This window comes from Cricetulus griseus, chromosome X (genome assembly GCF_003668045.3).
Source record: "Cricetulus griseus strain 17A/GY chromosome X, alternate assembly CriGri-PICRH-1.0, whole genome shotgun sequence".
Taxonomy (NCBI): Eukaryota; Metazoa; Chordata; class Mammalia; order Rodentia; family Cricetidae; genus Cricetulus; species Cricetulus griseus.
In genome coordinates, this window is record NC_048604.1 from 12,480,005 (window position 1) to 12,504,462 (window position 24,458).

The 24,458-nt window shown below is 35.6% G+C and overlaps 1 protein-coding gene across 4 annotated transcripts in view; it reads left to right on the forward strand.

Moving 5' to 3' along the window:
• Window positions 1-24,458, forward strand: part of Atp11c (ATPase phospholipid transporting 11C) — a 179,564-nt gene that overhangs the window by 115,641 nt on the left and 39,465 nt on the right. For all 4 annotated transcript variants that reach the window (XM_027433416.2, XM_027433414.2, XM_027433415.2 and 1 more), the window contains exons 13-22: window positions 244-405; window positions 1,056-1,207; window positions 1,749-1,820; window positions 3,201-3,274; window positions 4,652-4,755; window positions 5,397-5,578; window positions 10,001-10,264; window positions 16,616-16,790; window positions 20,706-20,808; window positions 22,103-22,248. In XM_027433416.2, coding sequence (XP_027289217.1) covers window positions 244-405; window positions 1,056-1,207; window positions 1,749-1,820; window positions 3,201-3,274; window positions 4,652-4,755; window positions 5,397-5,578; window positions 10,001-10,264; window positions 16,616-16,790; window positions 20,706-20,808; window positions 22,103-22,248 — 1,434 coding nt within the window. The remainder of the gene's footprint in view (window positions 1-243; window positions 406-1,055; window positions 1,208-1,748; window positions 1,821-3,200; window positions 3,275-4,651; window positions 4,756-5,396; window positions 5,579-10,000; window positions 10,265-16,615; window positions 16,791-20,705; window positions 20,809-22,102; window positions 22,249-24,458) is intronic.

Consider the following 24,458-nt stretch of genomic DNA (forward strand, 5'->3'; position numbering starts at 1 on the left):
AGCTTAATAAAATAGTCATGATTTTTCTGTCCTATTAGTCTTCTACATTTAAGTAAGTTTCAGTGTCTTTGAAAATGCTCAAAATTTTCTCATTCATTTGATAATATTGTACTTATAATTCCAACATTTGGCAAGTCTTAGAAGAGGTTATTTCTGTGGCTATGGAAATAGGACTACCTTCTCATAGCTGGCTGAAAATAAACCATATTAAGAACATGTGTGTATTTATGTCCTTGTTTTTAGGTGGACTATGTATTTACAGATAAGACTGGAACACTCACTGAGAATAGCATGGAATTCATTGAATGCTGCATTGACGGGCACAAATATAAAAGCACTACTCAGGAAGTTGATGGATCATCTCAAACTGATGGGCCCTTACCCAGTTCTGATAAAGCAGATGAGGTGGCATTTTCCCAATTAATATTTTACTTGAGAAATCAGTCTTTGTAGGCATGCTTTGTCCTTACATAGTAGAAATACAGAATTTTCCAATGGGTGCATGATACAGACCTTTAAATAATCATTTGTTCTTATGACTACACCTTTCTTTTATTAACACATTTACCATTTATAAACAACTAGAACTTGCAAGTAGAATTATAGGAAATGACATTTGAACAAAATATAAGCTTGGTTATATGTAGATTCACATTTCTTTTTAAATATCAGCTCCTCTAAGAATGTTGTCTCCAAATCATTACAGTTCTGGTTTTTACATGTTAAACTAATCAAAGTCTTCTTACACATGAAGAATTGCCAGATAGTGACTTAGATACCTAACTACCTCTTAGGTCATGAAGAAGTTACCACCTTAGGGTTAGGTGGTACTACACTTACCTGGATGAGTTAATACATATTCCAGGGATACAGACTAGGAATCAGTAATTCTGTTAGTTCCTAGACATTTGTTTGAGTCTTAGGAATTTATACATTTTCTTTCGTTGATTTCCTAGAGATTATAACATTCTGTCACGTTAATTTATTTGTTCACTGTCTGGTTACCTAGTGATAAAAATAAAAATAATAGTCATTTTTTGGTTTGTGTTCTACAGAACCGTGAAGAACTCTTTCTGCGTGCCCTGTGTTTATGTCACACTGTAGAAATTAAAACAAATGATGCTGTTGATGGACCTACAGAAGCAGCTGAATTCACCTATATCTCCTCCTCACCAGATGAAATAGCTTTGGTGAAAGGAGCAAAAAAGTAAGCCTTTCTTATACTGCTGAGAAAATGAAACCACAGCAGGGTAGGAGTTCATTTGATGTTTTTTTTTTTTTTTTTTTCCCATTTGCTTCAGTAACTCTATCATGTGCCTCTCCTGTTATATAAGTTCAAAAAGAAAATAGTGATGTGTTGGTTTCCTTGCCTTATTTATGCATCCTAGTCAGCAATCCAAATTGTCCTATTATTTTGTAAGTCATGTAGCAGTGGCAGCTTTTGAGTGCTGCTGGCCATTTTGATGTCATTTTGTAACTGACAGTTTATCATGGGATTCAAGATGACTAAGTACCTAAAAGGTCACATACTGTGTTTTCTGTAAAATTGGAATTACAAGTTGAGTCCCTCTTACAGTAGTAGCCTGTCATTGGCTTGTTCTTTGTTGTCTGCTCCTCTTGGAAACATAAATGCAATTGGAGATTGAGATCATATAATAGAAGAAAGGAATTTATAAGGGTAGGTAATGAGTGGAAGAGAAAATTAATTGTTTCTTGAAGATAAACAAGATTTTGTTTGTTTTTGATAGGTTTGGGTTCACATTTTTGGGAAATTGGAATGGACATATGAGAGTAGAGAACCAAAGAAAAGAAATAGAAGAGTAAGTAGCTCCCATGTTGTGATGTTTGTCTTTTTTAACCCAATTGTGAACATTAAATGGATTCAAAAAGGAAAGAAAACTTCTGTACCTATAAATATTGAACTTTATTCTCCAATTTTACAGCTTTAGGCAAATATGGTTGGAGTAGGAAAAGCTAGTTTTCATAGAACGTCAAAAATGAGGATTTGAAGTATAAGTTCCAGTTTGGTTTATATGTTGTTCAGTAGTCACGATGAGTCTTGCTGAACTATTTGAAATGTAGATGAATACATTAACTTACAAGTCCCTTCTTTTTTAATTCTTCTACATGATTTAATCTAATTAATACTTCATCCATACATAGACAAATCTAAGCCATCTCATAATGTTATTAGAACCCTTTAATCCCTTCTATGGCTTCTTAGTGTTTTGAGATAAAATGTCACGTTTCTGAAACAGCACCAAAGTTCCCAGTTCTCAGCCCTTGCTTACTTGGGTACTTCATTTCTTGCTTTTCTATCACTGGGTTTTCCAGACATTGCAAACTCCCCATAAAGCATATGCTGCCATGCTCGCACATTTTCTCCTCTATGCTCTAAAAGTCAGCCCCATTTCCTCACAATGTCATTCTTTTAGAATCCAGCATATACCCTTTTCCAGGAAACATCCTTTCAACTGGCCTTTTATTCTGTGCTCAAGTTTCTCCCTTTTGAGTATTTTTGATTGAAGTATTTCATGGACATGGAATGTAGTTAGGTTACATCATCCTTTATCTCCTTTATTATATGTTAAGTTCTTGGAGAGAAGAGTCTTTGGCAGATTCATCTCAATTCCTCAGAACCTGGCACATTGCCTGTCCCTATAATAGGCACTCCAAAATTACAATCACACTATACACCCTCCAGATCTAGCTTGGTGAGCCAGTTCTTTGTTTTCCATTCCTACATAGTCACTCTCTTTATAAGTTATACAGTTTGCTGGAGAAGGTGGTTCAGTAGTTAAGAATACTAGCTTCTCTTCCAGAGGACCAAGGTTCAATTCCTATAACCCACATGGCAGCTCACAACTGTCTGTAACTCCAATTCCAGGGGATCTGACACCCTCACACAGATATACATGCAGACAGAACACCAATCAATGCTCATAAAATCAAAATAAATGAATTATTAAAAATGAGTTATACAGTGATAGAATAAAAATAACTTCTGCTGCTATTATCAGCATGCTCTACATGCAGAGAAATTCCAAAGAAAAGTGAAAGTACCAGTAGTATACAAAACTAGCTCTCCATTTCCAAAGAGCAAAGCTTTGTATTCATTAAAATGTTTCAGCCATGTATTTTTCTTATTCAGTGTAGTTGAGGTATTGGTATTTCACTGTTTTGTCTTTCATTTCCTAAAGGTATGAACTTCTCCACACCTTAAATTTTGATTCTGTTCGCCGACGTATGAGTGTGATTGTAAAGACCCAAGGAGGTATGCATCTTTAAAATTAGACTTATGTATGTTTTTCTAATTGTAAGGTTTGGTTATCAACTTTTTGAGAAAAAGAAACATTTTATGTAGTTTAGGATTAAGTAGCCTTGCAGATTTTACTGCAACAGCACCTCTGTTACTGAGTGGTCTGGAATTATCAATTATAGAAGTCGAGTTCAGAGAGTGGCTGCTTTTCAATCCTTCTCTGACCTCTCTTATTCTCCTACTGCTTTACACTCCTTGGAAGGAAGTACAGATGTATGATCAGCCCACGTTTCTGGGAAAGGGCATTTTTGTTTCATTCTAGAGCTAAAAACTCTGAAAGAATAAAACTTGCCTTTTCAGAGAAATGGATACCATCATCTCTAGGCTCTTCGATGTCTTTGGAAGGTACTATGGTAGTTTGCCTTCTGTTCAGATTCTGGAAGACCCATGGGAGAGTACTCCTACTTTCTTCTCAAACTCTCCGATGTGTGTATATGTGTGCAGATGTGTTTCTTTGTCCTAAAAGGTTTATTTTCAAAATATCCTTGATTTCTCTTAGTATTAATTCTGTTACAGATTCTTTAATGAGTAGAATAGGAGAATGGAGACAAACCCATGGTGAAACATGGTTCACTTTACTCATTCTTTTGGGATGGCTGCAAAGTCATGAGATTACTTTTAGTATATTTCTATGAAATTTGTTTATGACTTAAACACACTTCAGATGTATGATTAGAAATGAAACATTTAGCATTTAAATACTTGCTTTTATGTGTACACATCTATACCTATATTCTTCTGCAAAGGGTAAAAATGCCTACAAAAATGATATGCAAAGGTCAGTGGTCCCAAAGCTACACTTTTAATTTGCTCAGCTATTTGCCTCATAAGGATAAAGTGCCTTTTAATGTTCAACAGTACATAATCTAAAACTGTACTGATAATATCAGCATTCTGTAAAAATATTCTCAAGTTCTCAGTACAGCCCATCAAGCAAGTATTCTTCTAGTTTATACAAAATGAATTCAAGCTGTTGGAGCTTGAGTGTGGTTTTTGTCTCTACGTCATGACTAGCTACATTTTCAAAGACAAGAAACCTGGAGTTCCATGATACAGCCTAGTATTTCGTGATTTACTGGGAGGAACTATAGCAGGGTGCACGTAGTCATATCTGGTTTATTTACTGTGTCTATAATGTTCTGGAAAGGTGGTGATTTTCTTCTGACAAACTAAAACTCTAGATATTTCATTCCATTTGATTGAACATTGCAAAACAGATTCAAATTATATAGCAGCTGCATGAGAGAGGCCATTTTAACTAAGTTACCTCTTCTTAAAATCCTAATACCAGTCTTCAAATTTTAAGTTGAGTACTTTGGTTCTTTATTTTAGGAGATATACTACTTTTTTGTAAAGGAGCAGATTCGTCAATTTTTCCCAGGGTGCATAACCATGAAATTGAGTTAACTAAAGCCCATGTGGAACGTAATGCAATGGTGAGTCTATGCCCCTCCCTTCAATAAGTAAATGGAAAAATGCTAGCTATAATTATTTTCATGGTTTTAAAATAAGTCAGTTAAAGTTAATTTTAGTTTATTTTGTGGTCTATTTCTTGTACTTGGACTTTTGGTTATATTCCTATATTCTTTTTTTTTAATAAAAACTATCATTCTAGATCAATATTGTGGTCAGACCTAGTATTTGGTAAAGATGTTTCAAGGGTCTTTCAAAAGAGCTATTAGTTATTCAGAACTTGACTGAATGTTAACTTTATAGTTGTATTCTGTTCATTTTAAAAAATTAAATTGTCAGAATTTCTCTTGTACAGATAGGTAAAGCAAATGCATTTAAAGAATATGGCTGGGGCTAGGGAGATGGCTTGGCAGTTAAGAGCATGCTCTGGTCTTGAAGATGACCCAAGTTTAGTTCTCAATACCCATAATGGGTGGCTCATAACTACCTATAACTCCAGCTCCAGGGGATCTTAGGCCCCTCTGGCCTCCACAGTCACCTGCACTCATGTGCACATGACCATTCACAGATATACACTGACACACACTCAACACATAATTAAAAAGAAATCTTTAGAAAGAGTATGACGTTCAATCAGAGATACTGTAAATCTGCTTTCTTCTAGGATGGGTATCGGACTCTTTGTGTAGCCTTCAAAGAAATTGCTCCAGATGATTTTGAAAGAATTAATACACAACTAATAGAGGCAAAAATGGCCTTACAAGATAGAGAAGAAAAACTGGAAAAGATTTTTGATGAGATTGAGACAAACATGAATTTAATTGGAGCCACTGCTGTGGAAGACAAGTAACTAGATACTCTTGCTAATTTTTTTTTTATTTTTTTGAGGTTATAATATAATTATATCATTTCCCCTTCCTTTTCCTCCCTCTAAAACCTCCCATGTCCATCTCTACTTTGTTCTCTTTCACATTCATGGCCTCTTTTCCTTTAATTGGCTGCTTGTGTGTATATTCCTAAATATATAAATGCCTACTTAGTCTATATAATGTTACTTGTATGTTTGTTTTCAGGGCTGACCATCGGGTGTTGAATAGCCAATTGGTGTGCACTTCCCCTGGGGGAAGACTATTTCTCCTCCCTTAGTCAGCATTCCTTAATTATTTGTAGTTCTTTATCTCTTCCTGAGCTTTCCCTGGGCCACATTAGCATATCTATTGTCTCTGTTCAGTTCTATTCTTGTTATTTTAATAATGAGTCATTTAAGGAAGTATGAACCAGATTAGTAATTTATTCACATATTTTGAAATATCTCATTTAGCATTGTCATTTGTGTAAACCTAAAGTTTATTTTACCAAGTATAAAAAATACAGCATATTTTGCATTTTAGAAATATTTTCAAATTAAGTACATGTATCTTAGAAAAATGAGTCTATTATCAATATAGTTTTTTAAATATTTACTAAATTGTGTAATTGTTTATGTAACTTTTATAAAAACCATCCTTACAGTGCATAAAGCAGAGTTCTAGAGCCATTATTTGAGCTGTTGCCTAGAAGAATTGGTAAGATTTTGGTAAATAAGCAGAAAGGAAATTCATAGTAAACAGAACAAGAATTTAAACTGCTTCAACAAGCCAGAATATATTTTTGCATACTTTAAAATAAGATTTAAATATATAAGCTGAGCTCTTTCAAACAGCTCTTTCAAACTGACCAAGGACTTGGTCAGTGACCTTCTTGAAATACTATTTAATTTCTGAGTATTTTAGAAGTTTTCAAAGAGTTATAAATTATGAGAAAGGGACTAGAGAGATGGCTCCATGGTTTAGCATACTGGTTGCTCTTCCATAGAACCTGTGATCAATTCCCAGCATCCACATGGTATCCATAATTATCTGCAACTCCAATCCCAAGGGGATATGATGCCTACTTCTGCCATCCTTGGGCACCAGGCATGCACATAGTGTGCATATATATTGTGCATATATATATATATATATATATATATATCATTAATTAAATATTTTACTTATGAAAATTACAGATATATTCAACCAATTGAAAGTATTAAAGTTTTTATTTTAATATTTTTGTTTAATACTTTCATACATGTATTTAATGTAATTTAGTTACTTCATCCCTATTAATCTCTCTCATCCTAGTTCCTGCTCCCATTGACCCCCTTCTTAAGAACAAGGTTTCCTCCTATTTTCATGTCTGTTTCCTTGTCTGTCTTTCTGGTTTTGTTGTTGTTTGATTGATTGATTTGATTGATCTTTGGTTTTTACAACCTACTGAGTTCAGTTAGGGTTGCTTGCATGAGCATGAATAGTATGGTCATTTAGCTGAGCAAGGGCAACATGATGGTGGTTATGCCATTAAATAAAATGACTATCCTACCCCAGCAACCATAATTGCCAATAGTTCCTCAGAGAGTAACTATGTCCTCCTTTACCACCCATGATAGAATCATTGATAGGCCCAACCTTGTGAAAGTAAACCCATCTGCTGTGAATGCAGGAGTGCAGTGGCTATGCCATGTCCAGAAGATACAGTTTAAAGTATTCCTCGCCCTCTTCCGGACCTTATATTCTTCCCATCCCCTCTTTCATGATGTTCCCGAAACCATGGAGGGATAATATAAAATTCTCATTTGAGTCTGAGCTATGAACTCTCACTTATTTTCAGCACTTTGACCAGTTATGAATCACTTCATTAATTATCATCCGTTGTAAAGAGAATCTTCTCTAACAAATATTGAGAGCAGCACTAGTCTATGAGTATAAACATGAATATTTAAAAGACAGCTTGAGACCATTTCCATTTAGTTTAAAAAAAATGGGTTATCTCCTAGGGCCTAGGAACTCCCCAGCTGCAGACATGAGTTCCTTCCATTGGAATGGGCTTCAAATACAATTTATTTATTTTACGTGTATGGGTGTTTTGACTACACATGTGTTGGTAACTGTTGTTACTAACAATTGAAAGCTGCGGGTATTGGTAATTGAACCCAGATCCTTACAAGAGTAGCCAGTGCTTTTAACGGCTGAGCCATCTCTCCAGCTCCCTCAAATACAACTTTTAAAAAAACAGTTGGTTACTCCTATTAGTCATATTCATACTATTTCGCATCAATGGACACTTCTTACCTGGCAAGTTGGTATTGTAAATCAAAGAGTTCATGGGCACATAAGACTCTTGGTAGTGTTTGTCTTATAGCAGCCTACACAACACCTTCAAGCACACTGAAAGCTAGCAAGCAGGGAGGAAGCTTGCAACTCATTCTAGCTTTGATTTCTCTGTCCTGCGAGCATTGTGTATGGTATCTTCGGCACTAAGGTCTTACCATCTAGTCCTCATGAGCAATCAAGAACCATGGCAAGAGCTTGTTTTGTTTTCTGGGATCTCTGGGACTTCAACATTCACAAGGAAAGACCCAGAGATATGGCTCATCAGATAAGAGTATCGGTTGTTCTCATTGAGGACCTCCAGTTCCAGGGAATCCAGCATTCTTTTCTGGCCTCCTCAGACCCTGTATGCATGTGGTGCACAGACATACATGCACACAAAACCCCCATACATATATAATACGATATAATGTAATATAATTTTTAAAACCTTAAAGGGTGGCATTTGGCACTTGGATTTTCATTTAATAACCCATGACTTGTGGAAGCAGCATTACCCATCCATTCCAACTCATATCATCACTTAAAAAAAACAACAACATGCAAATACAAAATACCATGCAGGTACATTGAAGTACTCAAACAAGTACTTGCCAAAACCCAATTACTATACATTTCAATGAACTTCTATATGTTTCTCTTAAATTATATTTTATTAGTTAACGTATAAACTAGCAAGTTTCAATATGACTTTTTCCTTACACCCCTTTATTTTTCATTTACCTTTTTGCCCAATCTCCTCTTTTTTTATTCCTTCTCATCTCCCCTTAAACCTTTCCATCTTCAATTTCTGTCCAGAAATTTTTTGATGGATTTTTAATCGTGTGTGTGTGTGTGTGTGTGTGTGTGTGTGTGTGTGTGTGTGTGTGTGTGTGTGTGTGTGTGAGACAGAGACAGAGACAGGGTGAGAATGCCATGTATGTGGGAGTGCCCAGGCAGGACAGACATCTGATCTCTTATAGCTGGAGCCATGGACTGTTGGCACCCACCTGATAGGGTTCTCAGGAAGAGTAATACATGCTTTGAACCCCTAAACATCTCTCCAGCCCCCTCCTGAATATTTCATTAGCATATACCTTACAAAAAGATAAGAAGTTTCATGTCACATTCCCATACATGCATATATCTTAATCATATTCCCTACTTTTGTTTTTCTTTCCTACCTCCTGTGGCTCCCCTTTCCTTTCCTCCTCTTAACAAAATTTCTTTTGTAAAATTTCATTGATATTTTGGTGGCCAGAAGGAACCCAAAGAATGTGTGAGTCTTCTATCCTTTACCTTTTAGAATTATCCTTATTTATTTATTTATTTATTTATTTATTTATTTATTTATTTATTTATTTATTTATTTTTCTTTTTATGAGACAGGATCTAAACTGTGTAGCCTTGGCTTACCTGGAACACAGTATAGAGACCATGTTAGTAACAAACTCACAGATACACCTGCACCTGCCTCCCATGTGCTGGGATTAAAGACAGGTTACCCTACTGAGCAGCTTCCCTAATCTTAAAAACTCCTCAAAGATAGCAATTTACTAATATAGTCCCAAATCTAATTAGAATGTTTTAGCTCTTTCCATTTTGGAACATGTTAAGAATTTGTGTGGTTCACCAGGCATGGTTGTGCACGCCTTTAATCCCAGCACTTGGGAAGCAGAGGCAGAGATCTCTCTGAGTTCAAGGCCAGCCTGGTTCACATTGTGAGTTCCAGAACAGCTGGAGCTACATAGTGAGACCCTGTCTCAAAAAAGAAAAAAAATTGCATGGTGAGATATCATAAAAATGCACTTAAAGTGACACTGAATACAGACATTTGGTGAGTTTCTGGATATTTTTGCTTAGAGTTTCAAATCTTATTCTGCCACTGGTTACCAATTATCTCAAGAGATAGGAAAATTTTCCGAACTTCAAATTTGTTTGAAATTCAATTTAGTAAAAAAAGCTTTGCCAGAGACAGCACAACTCTGATAAGGAGTCAAGATTATAGAATTGCTAGTGAGCTATAAGGATGTTTGTTTCAATAGATGTTCTTCTGTCATGACTTTTAGAGGTTAACAAGGCTTCTTTGTGTTTGTAGGCTGCAAGATCAGGCTGCAGAGACCATTGAAGCTCTGCATGCAGCTGGCTTGAAAGTCTGGGTGCTTACTGGAGACAAGATGGAAACAGCCAAATCCACCTGTTATGCCTGCCGCCTTTTCCAAACCAATACTGAGCTCTTAGAACTGACCACAAAAACCATTGAAGAAACTGAAAGGAAAGAAGATCGATTACATGAATTGTTACTAGAATATCGTAAGAAGTTGCTGAGTGATTTTCCTAAAAACACTAGAAGCCTTAAAAAGTAAGAAAGTCATCTACTTATTTTTTCTACTTCTTCATACATTGATACAAATATAAGTAACAGATGCTTTTGTAGAATGCTCTATTTGCTGTAATTTATCATTCCCTGTTGATGTTTTATTCTTGTAAGTTAAAACCTTCTCCCAGAGGACTTGGTTAATGGTCCATTTGAGATCATTTGTCACTTTATACCTCTCTTAATGTAAAAGAAATGTAGATTTCTTAAGATTCAGTGTGAAAACTCGGGGTTTTTTTTGGGGGGGGCGATTGGCAGAGCTGTAAATTGAACCTAGTGCCTCACACATTCTAGACAAGTGCTCTACCACTAGGTTATCTCCAGTTCTCAGGGTTTTTTAAATGAATTTATAATAATTCACATGTACAAAAAACATAGAATTGTACATACTAATAACTTAATATGATATTTTGGTATATGCATACACTGTATGATGTTTAAATTATAGATAAATATACTTTTCGCAAAGTACCTTTCTTTACAGTAAAAACTTTTAGAATCATTCCTTCTCAACATTTTGAAATTTATGTAAATTAGTGTTACCTATAGTCACCCCACAGGTAATGTAGCAAAATTTCTTTATCCTGTCTAAATATTACTTTATGTAAATGGAGTTCTTAATTGGTCTAAGTAATAAAAACCTGGAGTCAAATATAGAGGAAAATGCTGAGAGATCAGGGAGAAGGAGCAAACCACAGCCACACCTTACCTCCTTAGCTTCTCAGCAGACAAGAGAGTGGGTTCCTATTTCTCCCTGCTTAGATCCTGTTTCCACCCAGCTATCTCACTTTCTGTCTGTCTGTACAGACCTCCAGACCTCTATGGTTTTCTAGTGGCTAGCTCCATTCTCTGACCCTCAGACAGGCTTTATTTGTACAAGTAAGATGTTACTACAACTTCAATCCCTTTGATCAGCTTTTCCCCATCTGTATATCCACATACTCCCCAGCCTTTGGTAATTACCTTTGTATTCTCAAATTCCATTGAGTTCAATGCTTTGAGATTCATGTTAAAAAGATCATATATTATTTGTCTTTTTGTGCCTGGATTATTTTACTTGCTTATTATATTACACATAATATAATGAGTTCCAGGTCATCCATGTAGTTGCAAATGACAGAATTTCATTTCTTTGTAGCTGAATAGTGTTCTGTATTATGTATGTCCCATATTTTTTCATCTGTTCAGTAGTTGATAGATACTTAGGTTGTTTTCATCTCTGGGCTCTTGTGAATAGTGCTGAAATAAACACTAAAGTGCATGTGTCTCTTTGATATTCACTTAGTTCTTATGTATAATCAATAGTGAGATTTCTGGATTATAACAGTAGCTGTTTTCATTTTCATTTTTAAAAAATCTTTTAAATAGCTCAGTTTCTAAACATGTAAAATCTGGAATACAGAAACATCATTCTTGGTAACAGTTTCCACAAATTATTTTTGGTTTTTTTGTTTGTTTGTTTGTTTGTTGTTTTTTTTATTTTTTCGAGGCAGGGTTTCCCTGTGGCTTTGGAGGCTGTCCTGGAACTAGCTCTTATAGTCCAGGCTGGTCTCGAACTCACAGAGATCTGCCTGTCTCTGCTTCCTGAGTGCTGGGATTAAAGGCATGCACCACCAACACCCGGGAGCTTCCACAAAGTTTGAGGTGCCACTTTCCATGTGGATTCTTGTGCCTCAGTACTCCAATAGGAACCAAATAAATAAACTTTCTGTCTTCAACCAGAAAAGATTTATAGAGGCTAAGGGTTTCAAGAAAAGCTTTTGATTCACAACAACCCATTGCCCAGAGATAAGACATCCTTGAATTCTTCTCATTGTCTAAGTTAATTGCTTGAATTTAGGGCAGCCATAAGTAAGTTGAATTCCTTTTCTGGAATATCAGCAGTTGTACCTGCAGTAATTGCAGAGATCTCTTGTGAAAAAAATCTGTTTTCTCCCTTTTACCCCCAAGATTTATTTAGCGGGCTGAAGAGATTCAGTGGTTAAGATTATGCACATAGATTAGTACATACTGCTTTGCCAGAGGACCTGAGTTCAGTTACCATCACCTACATCGGGTGACTCACAACCTTTTACAACATAAGCTTCAGGGGATCCGATGACTGATGACTTCATTTGGCGTTTGTGGGCACCTTCACTCATGTGCACATACCCACACACATATATTAATGGAATAAATCTTTAAATTTTGTATTTATTTGTATTTTATGTGTAGCAGTGTTCTATCGGTATGTTATGCATTGTGTGTGCTTTGTGTCAGTATAGGTTAGGAAGAGGGCACTGAATTCCCTAGAACTGGAGTTATAGGCAGTTGCAAGTTGTCTGATGTGGGTATGTAGGTGCTTGGGACTGAGCCCAAGTCTTCTGCAACAGCAACAAGTACTCTTAATTATTGAGCCATCTCTCCAACCGTATTTTCCATTTCTTAATGGAATACTATTAAGTGCTTTGTATGATTGTTCTCATTTAAGCTTTATTAGCAACTCAATTAGGCAGTTTTAATTCTCTTTATAGACAGAAACTGAGGCTCATCAAGATAAAGTAACTTCCTCAAAATCATACAGTTGGTAAGGAAATGAAAAAGTTTCTGAGCCTGATCTTTAGAAAAAAACAGTTAAGCTTATACATATTCTGTCTACATATCTAATGCTTAAATAAGCTTAAAAATTAATAAACTATATTCATTAGGCTGTGGCCCATTTTAAAACAACTACTGTTGTTCCAGTACCTGATAATGAGATTGCATATTCATATTAGTTGCCTATGAGAAATATTTCCTTTCTTTCTTTAGTCAGATAACATATATGGTTAGTCCAAATTACAATGCATGTTTCTTGTCAGTTTTTCTGAGTTTGCTTAGGCTGCTGTAGCAACACCATAGACAGTGAATTGGTATAGCTCTTACATTTCTAGAGACCAAAAGTTAGATCAGAGCGCCATGATTTGGTGAGTACTTCCAGATGATAGATTATTTTAATGTCTCTTCTTCAAATGAAAGCAATTATCCGAACACGTGAACCCAGTTAAATTTAATTCCAAAGGCCTTGTCTCCTAATAAGATCACATTTGTGGTTATATTTCAGAATTTTTGAGGGCAAATTCAGTTCGTAACAGGCAAAAGTTCCATTGTGAAGATCCTACTCTCATGATCTTATCTAAACCTAATCAATTTACAAAAGTCCCACCTTCTAACATCATCACAGTGAGAATAGGCTTTTAATACATTTTGAAAAGAAATGAGTCAGTCCATAACAATGTGTAGTACTCAATTTGAATAAGTGAGGCATTATGGAAAACTTACCTCATGTTTTTTTCTCCGTTTCTGGTTATGTGTTTAGAATTAGGCATAGTCTTTTCCCAAGTTAATAGACTTCAGATCCAGAATCCCTTTGCCAGCTTTGTTCCTTTCCTTTCTCCAATTCACATTACCCATCAAGCCTTAGCCATGCTTCAGTTACCACTGATATTTCAGATCATATACCTAGCATTATATATATTTAAAACCTTAAGCCCCTCTGCCAGATAAGGTCTTTAAAGAAAACAGTGTCCATATCACAGCTTTACCCTGAACCCTTTGGTAATTCTCCATTAGGCGCAGATACTCAGGTCATAGCAAAGCCTGAAGTGGAGTTAATTTTCTTCCTAGTGTGCTCAGCATACATTTTCTCCTTTCACTTCCTTCTCCACTGCCTTAAGTGTGACTTCCAAGCATCTCACCTCACAAAGAAATGACCTCCTGTGTGGGTTCTTTGTCCCAGTAACTGAGTGTCTACCATTTATTATGTTGTTTGCTTGTATATGTTCCCTTATATGTACTTCTGTCATCCTGTGGAGGAATTATTAGTAATTCTTTTTCATTTTACTATGGATATTGAACCTAGGGCCACTTACCTGCTAGGGAAACACTTATTGAACTATAGCACCAACTATATATTATATATATATATATATATATATATATATATATATATATAATAAGTTCCTCCTTATGACCTACTTTTAGCTGGTGTTTACAGATATTTCTTCATTTATTGTTTTCTGTTTCATTGCGTTTGTTTATGGGAGGGACACACATATACCACTGTATCTTTGTGTGGAGATCAGAGGACAATTTATGAGAATCAATTCTGTCCTTCAGCCATGTGGGACCCAGGAATCAAACTTAGGTCATCAACTTGGCAGCAAGTACCTTTACATATTGAGCTATCTGACTTGCTGAGTACACATGATTAATGGTCCTTTAATTACTAAGTTTGCTTACAAAATTATGAAACAAAATATGGATAAATATAAAATACTATATAAATACAAAGAAATATAGAATAAAGAAACAATGAGTACATTAGAGTTTTTGCTATTCAAAGTTTGGTTTATACAAGAGTATGGGCAGGTGATTAAAATGCAGAATTTAAGATCTCACCAAGACTTATGGAGTAAGAATCTATATTTTAATAACATACCCAAGTAACCCCTCTGCACAGTAAACATTGAGTAGCATTAAAGTAGACAACTGAATCCATGACTACGAAATTTTCCTGTACCTACTGCTTCAGATTGTGAGCCACCCAAATTTCCCTTCCCATATTCATGATTTTGTTGTTTGGTTAGTTGATTGGTTGGTTGCTTGCTTTGTTAGTTTTAGAGAACTACTTTGTGACCATGGGTTTCAAACTGATATTTTCAGACAAGGGCTCATGTAGCCCAAGCTGGCCTTGAACTTTGATCCTCCTACCTCCATCTCTCTTTACATTTGTTTTCTTGGCACCTAAATACCTCTTAGTCATAATTAGGCATGAGAACTACATAAGGAATCTTTAAAATATAATTGTGCAGTACCAATTTGTAACCAATATTTTATTTACTTGGTCTACAAATGGTCTACAAACTGTGTGGATAAGTTTTTAGTATAAGTAGGCTAGAGTTAAGAACCATTAAATGATGTAGAATATTTATTTAAATGATGTATTATATATGTATGTATATAATTTTCTTTTATTGTTGTTTTTGTTTTTCGAGACAGGATTTCTCTGTATAGTTCTGGCTGTCCTGGAACTCACTCTGTAGACCAGGCTTGCCTCAAACTCACAGAGATCCACCTTCCTCTGCCTCCTGAGTGCTGGGATTAAAGACATGTGTCACCACCATCCAGCTATATAATGTTCTTCTGTTTTGCCCTATTTGAAAAACCATGTTCTACATAGAACCTTACTTTTGTCACTCAGACAAAGATACTGTATTTGTTTGCCCCTAAGTCATTTTATCTTTTCTCTGTTTCCCTAGGAGTTTTGAGTTAACTTATTATTTATCCTCGTATCAAATTTTGCACCGTTTCATAATAGTTTGACTGACTTATCTGTAGTTCAAAAGACTCATTTTAAATTTTTATGGAGTCAGACTACACAACCACCTTCACTTTTATATTTCTCAGTACTTAGAATCAACTTTGTGGGCTGGGCAGCCCTTGGCCCCATAGCACTACTAGCCCTTTGTGCCCTGTTATTTCTGTTCTTAATACTCTATAGGCTTCTTTATAGGTAAACTTGGTACAATCTATTTGTTCTTTTTGTTCTCTTCTTCATTTCTCTACTGAAGTTGACATTATCAATTACATCCTCCCTAAAACTCTCCTTCTTAGGCCAGTGAAATAGCTCATCAGCTAAAAGCACTTGTTATAGAAGCCTTATAACCTGAGTTCAATCTCCAGAACCAATAGTAAAAGGAGAGCACCCATTCCAGAAACTTGCCCTCTGACCTTCACACATGTGCCATGCATGTGCATATACAGACAATACATTTTTTGGTTTTTCGAGACAGAGTTTCTCTGTGTAGCTTTGGATCCTATCCTGGCACTCGCTCTGGAGACCAGGCTGGCCTCGAACTCACAGAGATCTGCCTGCCTCTGCCTCCCGAGTGCTGGGATTAAAGGCATGCGCCACCAATGCCTGGCACACAATACATTTTTTAAAAAACACTTAATTTCTTAATTTCCGTGATGTCCACCAAATGCTGACATTTTCTTCTTCTTTGACAATCCAGTATCTTCATTTTCTCCTCAATTAAACAGCTTTTCCTGAACAAAAGTCACAATTGTGCAATCGTTTGAGGCAGTTCATTCTTTGGGATGGATAGATGAAAGAACCAAAACTTGTGACTTCTCTCATCTGAGATATTCAACTCTGTGATTAAGAAACTCAAAAATCAAGCAGGGTGTGGTGGTGCATGCCTGTAGTCCAGGACTTAAGAAGGGGAGACAGGAGAATCAGGGAGTTAAAAGCCATCTTCAATATGTTTATTCTAATTATATATAGATTTAAACATATTTTTAAATCTTTTTCAGAGCATGGACAGAACATCAGGAATATGGATTAATCATTGATGGCTCCACATTGTCACTCATACTAAATTCTAGTCAAGACTCTAGTGCAAACAACTATAAAAACATTTTCCTACAAATCTGTATGAAATGTACTGCAGTGCTCTGCTGCCGGATGGCACCATTACAAAAAGCCCAGGTAACTGGATATTAGTTAATTTTCTTTCCATTCTGGATCCTCTTTACACATCTCATTTCTCTCCCTGGCTTTTCCTTCTTTGTGAACAAACTCTTCAGTCTCTTCCAAATTATTTTAAACTTGTACTGTACCATGTACCCTCAAACTTGTTGACTAGTTCTTTACCTTCTAGACTTCTCTTATGAGTACTTAGTTCCTATTGCCTCTTCCTGCTGTTCATTCCTCCTCATGGCATTATTAGCCCTATGTATCCTGATCTTTCTTCTCGTACTACTCTTCTGGCTTGGCTACAAATGAACCTGGCCCAAATCCTTAAGCAATATTCTTTTCCTTGTTTCTTTACTATAGTTGCAACTATCATTTACATTCTCTTCAAAATCTTCCTTGATTGCTGTGCTTGCTCAAAACGCTGACATTTTCCCCCTCTTTGGATTATTTTTTCATTTTGTTAGCCTGTATTTTTAGATTTTTATCTTATTTTTATGAGTGGGAATCTTTTGCCTACATGTATATGTCTGCACCACTTGGGTTCCTGGTCCCTGCAGAGGCCAGACAAGAACATCAGAACCCCTGGAACTGGAATTACAGACATCTCTGTGTTGCCATGTTGGTACTGAGAACTGAACCTGAGTCCTCTGAAATTACAGCCAGTTCTCTTTAATACTGAGCCATCTCTCTGGCCCATTATTCTGTATTTTCTTAATAGTTTTCCTTTTCTATGGTAACGTTTTCTTTTGATTTCCACTTTTTCGGCTGTTTCTCTCTGGATTAACTCTTCCATTTCTCTGCCTTCCGTTGATACAGCTCTAAGTCCTAACTTTTGCTTAAGGTTATGTATCTTATTTCTAGCTTTGTGCTGGACAACTCCATTTGGATTCCCTACTATCACACTAAATTCTAGTATCTTAAGAGAGATCTTACAATTTTCTGGAACAGTTTGTTTCATCCCTTGTCTTACTTTATTCCTGTTACTAGGGCCATTTTTCTTTGTTCCCTAAGTCTCACATTATAGTCTATTTATTCTACCTATTTTCGTCACAGCTCTCATTTTCATGAAACCTTTTGATGTTACTCATATTTTTTTCTCCTACCCAGAACATGGGGTATCTTGTGGTTCAGGCCTCAGTGTATTTTATCTTTGTCACTATAGTTACTTTTTCTAGGCTATTACATCTCATCTCTTGTGTCTATATAGGTGATGTTTAGGTCATTACCTTCTGTCCAAATCTTTGGGATTCTATTTAAACCCTTCTTCTTTGATTGTCCCAACTCTGCCTTCTCTGCAGCTTAACCTTCATTCTTCTTGGCATCTCCTATTATTTCTATAGCCAAGCTTACCATAGTTTCAACTTTCTAAACACAAAACCTTTATTTATTGACTGCCCTCATGATTTATTATTCTTCTACGTGGCTTTAGCTATCAAAGTATGTTTCATAGTATATTTTACTAGTTTTTTTTACTAATTGTTTCTATCTTCTTCTTTCCAGAGCCAGACATTGAGTAGCTTGTTAAACTTTATTTGTGACCTCCTACCTTCCCTTTATTTCCTCTTCATTTTGTTTTCTACCAGCACCTTCTGTACTCTGCTACTTGTACTAAATATCCTTCCATGTTGATCTTAACCCATGATCCATATGTGAAAACTCATTGATCTAGTCACACCAGAAAACACTATTTTCTGAGTGTTTACTATTTTTACTTCCGTTGTGTACCTTTTGGATACCATTTCTTTTCTCTAAGAATACCCGTTTCTTTCCATAAACACACAAGTTTTACTAGTATTTCATTATTTAGATCATGATTTCTTCTGTAAAATAATGCCTAATTGGCAAATACTTTCCTCTTCTTTGATATCATAAGCTTTCCTACATGGAATTTCTTTTTACACTTGTTTGTTTATCGTGAGGTACATGTACCTTGGTACACACTTGCAGAAGTCTGTTCTTACCCTTCTCCATGTGGGTATCAGGGATCAAGCTTAAGTCTTCAAGAGTTGGTAGCAGATGTCCTTACCCACTGAGCCATAACACCAGCTTTTATATGGATAACTGAATAATTTAATGTAGTCCTGTGCAGATACCATATTTTGTTATCTTTATTATTTATTGGCTATCTAATATACTTGTATTTAAAGCTAATCTCTATTTCATTTACATGCTTTCCAATAACCACACCTCTTCTTTTTTGATATTAGTATATTGTTTTGAATGGTATATTGTATCAATTTAAACTTGATGAAAAGCTGATTTTAGCTAAATTACCTCTTTTTTCTTGAAAGCTAGCTACAATTTGGAGAAAAACTCTTAATATGGGTAACTTGAAGAGATTAGGAAAAAAACTGCATGTTTACCTTACCACATCATTCATGACTTTTGTTATCAGTAACCACAAATCTTTTTTTCTTTAATGACAAATTGTAATCTGTCAACATAACATATATTTTTCTTGCAAAGTTTGTCACCTTGGTAATTATGTTGCCTTCCACGCTGCAAATTTTAATTCTTGAGGTACAAATTACTGCTGCACATAGTATACTAAGTACAAATTAGTTAACAGTTATTATTGCCCATCAAACCTGAATTGAGTTTGGATTCTCTATCTTTGGACTTAGTTCTTTCACTTATATAAATAAGAGATTATTTCTGATAATGTTTTGTAAAGTTCTTAATAGGAGCCAAATTAAGAGGAACAATCAGACAAAAGCTACCATTTTACTTCACTTTTCTATTGAATGAAATTGGACATGTAGGATTTTTTAATGATTTTAACACAACTAAAAACTTACTGAGTCTTATTTAAAGAAACACTATGTTGTGTCTTACTTGCATTGATTATTTGTAATTATTTCATTTTTATTGAAAACTAATTTTATTCATGATAACCAGCTAGAGAAACCAGGGGGACAGACTTTGAAAATCATTATTTAGCAGCTGAAACATATATGTCATGTTAAGACTTGTGAATCCTGAGGAGTCTTGATTGTAGATGGCAAACAATGACTTTCTGAAACAGAGTGGAAAGACAGATTTGACTCAAATATTTTCCCCAAGTGACTTTCCTAGGAGGTTTTGGAGACCCCCCCTAAAGCAGAAGTCACTTAATAACACCATGGGTGAACATTTTTTATTCATTATTTACCCTGAACACAGCATTGAACCACACTGCATTGTTTTCACATCTGGATGAGATACTATTTGGAAGGTGATGAAATTAGTAGCATTTTTCTGCATAAGATTAACATAAGTTCCATAATTACCATTGGGGTATTCTTTAAAAAAAAAAAAAAAGATTTATTTACTTATTATGTGTATAGTGTTCCTCCTGCATGTATCCCTGCAGGCCAGGAGAGGGCACCAGATCTCATTACAGATTGTTGTGAGCCATCATATAATTGCTGGGAATTGAACTCAGGACCAATGGAAGAGCATCTAGTGCCCTTAACCTCTGATCCAATTCTCTCTACCCCCATTGGGGTATTTTTGAGGGCAATAGAATATCTTTAGAAAGAAGGGTTTAAGAAGTAACCAAAATATTGTTCTGATTTTTCCATTCTTAGTCTGGTGGTTTGTACATTTTACTTGAAATCCAATTTATGGCTTCCACTCTCACACATTCAACAATATAATATAAAGAGAGCATGTGGAAAGATGGTAAAAGAAGGAAACATGTCAACATTTAGTAAGCATGGCAGGAAAGGTTTTGAGCATTTATGCATGTACATACCTAGAAACAAATGGGATGCTAGAGTTGTATTTTAAAAGACTAGGTTACTTTGCACATGACAACTTAAGACACAAATATACAAAAACTACCTTTCTGTCTATAAAACCTCCAGTTACACTTGTGAATGACAACCCCAGTGAGTTATTATACATTCTGGTTTGACTTTTCTGTCTCTTGTATTTTATGTTTAGATTGTCAGAATGGTGAAAAACTTAAAAGGCAGCCCTATAACACTGTCAATAGGTGATGGTGCCAATGATGTCAGTATGATTTTGGAATCCCATGTGGGAATAGGTAAGAAACATTTAATATGATGGCCTCTATAAGGTATCATCATTATTACTTTCTATGTTGAATCAATCTTACTCTAGATTGTTTTGATCACTCATCTGGAATTTGAACTTGTGAATAATTGTTAATTAACGAATGATTTCTTCTATTATTGACCATTCCAAGGTCTTATGCACAGTAGTTGGAGGGTACTTATATTTGCCAAACAAAGTGGACTCTTTTTCTTTTTCTTTTTTTTTTCACAGTTTCTCTTTGTAGCCCTGGCTATCCTGGAACTCACTCTGTAAACCAAGCTGGCCTCAAAACTCATAGAAATCCACCTGCCTCTACCTCCAGATTGCTGGTCTTAAAGGCATGCACCACCACCACCAGACTACAAAATGGATTTTTCAAACCTTCCTGTGTCACAATTAATTGAGTAGCTCTTATTTTTGACAGCATGCATGATACTTTGAGTTTTTATACCTCTGGGCAAATTGTCTACTCTATTAGTGTTCTCTCTGTCTTTTGAGATTGTTAACTGTTAGAGGTTAAGAAACTATCACTGGCTGTCTCATTTTCCACACAATGGTATTTATGGGTTCAATGGGCTATGGTGTTAAAGTCTTGTGTTGACAAACACAAACAGTTTTCTAGCACCTACACGACGTTTTTCACACATTCGATTGTTATTAAGCACCTAACCTAACACAGAAGAAACATTGGACAATGGATTGGGAACACATGCAGAATTGATATCTTGGAAATTATTAAAGTGAAGTTTAGATTCCCAAATTCCTTCTCCCATTCAGAAATAGAATGATTTACCATGGAATTCTTAAGTTTTGCTCATTGATTATCTGATGTGAAAATGGCCCATGGCTCATAAAATCCATGAGTAGCTATTCATTTTCATAGAGTGAAAGATTTCACTGTCTTCTCTTTGATTTCCTTGACCACAAAACCCAGACTTCTGAGTTGCCTTAATATAACATCTAGTTTAGTGTTGTGCACTATTAAGCAATACTGAATGCCTTGAATAATTTTCAAGTGTATTTTTCACCTTCAGATAATTTTTGCTTTGTAATGGTTGAAATAATGGTCTACTTCATTGTTTTATATTGTACTAACAAAAAACTAATCATCATTTATTTGGTGAATCTCAGTATCACTGTTAAAGCCACTTTTTATTTTAAAAGAAGTAAATCTAAGCTATACACTTGATTTCTAACATTTAAACAGCTTAGAAATATAAAAATAGATGAGGCGTTTGCTCATTCTATAAAGTTATCACCATACAGAGATATTCTCTCTTTAGGTATTAAAGGAAAAGAAGGTCGCCAAGCAGCCAGGAATAGTGATTATTCTGTTCCAAAATTTAAACATTTAAAGAAATTGCTATTGGCTCATGGACATCTGTATTATGTGAGAATAGCTCATCTTGTACAATATTTCTTCTATAAGGTATGTGATCAAATGTTTATAATTTAGCTGGTTTGCAGTGCCTAGATTTGAATCAATTTGGTTTTGTTTGTTTTTCAAGACAGGGTTTCTATGTGAACAGTCTAGCTGTTCTTGAACTCACTATATAGACCAGCTGGTCTCAAACTCTCAGAGATCTTCCTGCCTCTGCCTCCTAAGTTCTGGGAGTAAAAGAATCAATCTTGTTATGTAACTGGGGCTAACACACACTCCTGGCTCAGCCTCCAAGGTGTTGGAATTACAGGTGTGTACCACTGTGCTGAGCTCTGTGGTTTAATTTCTGTGAATCAAAACCAAGGCACTTACTGGGGATATTAAAATTTTGAGATTAATTTTGAAGTCAACATTATTAAAGTATAAGTTAAATATAATGTTTTATGCATTAAGAATATATAGATCCAGGCCAAAGAGATGCTTTATTTAGCTAACGGTTTACGGATGTTTCTTATCCTTTCAGAGAATCAAGTGCTTGTTTTATTTGTTCTATTTTTTAATTTATGTATGGATATTTTCATTTCATTTTTTTCCTTCTATTATTTTTGAGATTGTAATATGATTACATCATTTCTCCCTTTCCTCCAAACCCTCTCATGTACCCCTCCTTGCTCTTTCAAATTCATGGCCCCTTTTTTCATTAATTGCTATTACCTGCATATATTTCATTAATTACTGGTACATGCATATAAATATATTTTTTTTCCTGAATATAACCTGCTCGGTCTCAATAATGTTGGTTATATTTATGTTTTCAGGGTTGGCCATTTGGTATCAGATAACCAATTGGTGTGTTCTTCCCTGGGGAACACTATTTCTCCTGCTCTTGGCATTCCATAGTTGCCTGTAGTTCCTTGTGTAGGATTGATGCTTCATGGTCTTTTCTCCATCCACTTTGGAATGTCTATTGTTGTCCTTGTATAGGTGGTCATGTAGGTGTGGTGATATGCGTGTAGCTTCTGATATTACTAGTAGACATAATCTTACATTGAATTCCCTCATCCTCTGGCTCTTACAGTTTCTTCCCCTTCTTCCTAGATGTTCCCTGTGCCTTAGGTGTGGGACTTGTTTTATAGATGTGTCTATTAGGACTGAACTCCATAACTCTGCATTAGATTGTTTGTGTAATATTATCTCTCCGTTTCTAAAACAGTTTTCTTTGATGAGAAGTGAAGTGAGGAATTACACTTCATCAGTGGGTATAAGGGCAAATTTTTAGAACGTAGTCAGAATACTGCTTTAGTAAAGTGGCGACTGGATGTTCTCCTCCAAGACCCATGACTTCACTAGCCCTGAGTAGTTAGCTAACTTGCCAGTACCAGACATCATTTCCCTCTTGTTGAATTCGTCTTAAGGCCAGTTAGAGAGCTGTTGGTTACTACCAAGGTATGTGGGCCACTATTGTACCCTTATGGTTCTTGATATAGTTCATAAGCATCATAACTGGCTAGGACTATAGATTGCCTCCCTCCTTTGGAAGCTTGCATGGTACCTTCTGAATGCTGTTTCTCAGGGAAGAGGCATTCAGGTCAGTTCCAATTCAGGGGCTTTTCCATCTCTTGGGGGCAACAGTAATAAACTATGTTTCTGAACAATGTTGATGAACAACTCAAAAGAGGGCTTCTCATGCCTATTGGGGTTTTTGTTAGGTCGTCTTGGGCTCTTGGAGGGAGCCCAAATGAGAAAATGTCATTTAAACTGTATATGTATATTTAAACACAGACTTACTTGTTTTTAGGTATATAGTTAGCAGTATGATTCCTTATAAGTTTTTCAAACATCCTTACTATACCTTCACCTTTCTCCCTTTTTTTCCTTTATTTTTCTCCCCCTCCCTCCAAGTTAGAGCCCCCATTTTTCCCCAATCAGATCACTTGTACTTATATTCCCCTCTCTATGGCTCCCTAAACTTCCCTACACCGGCAATAGTTCCTCTTTGTTTTTGTAGTTTCTGCAATTACTCTAGGATATATACTCATGTCTGAAGATTTGGAACTAAGAGCCTCCCTTTATAAAGAACATGTAATAATTGTCTTTCTGGGTCTATTTCCATCCATTTACCTGAAAAAATAGTGATTTCATTTTTCTTCATATCTGAATAGTATTCCATAGTGTATATGTACTCATATTTTCATTATCCATTCATCGGTTGAAGGAAATTTACGTCAGGTTGTTTCTATTTCCTAGCTATTGTGAAT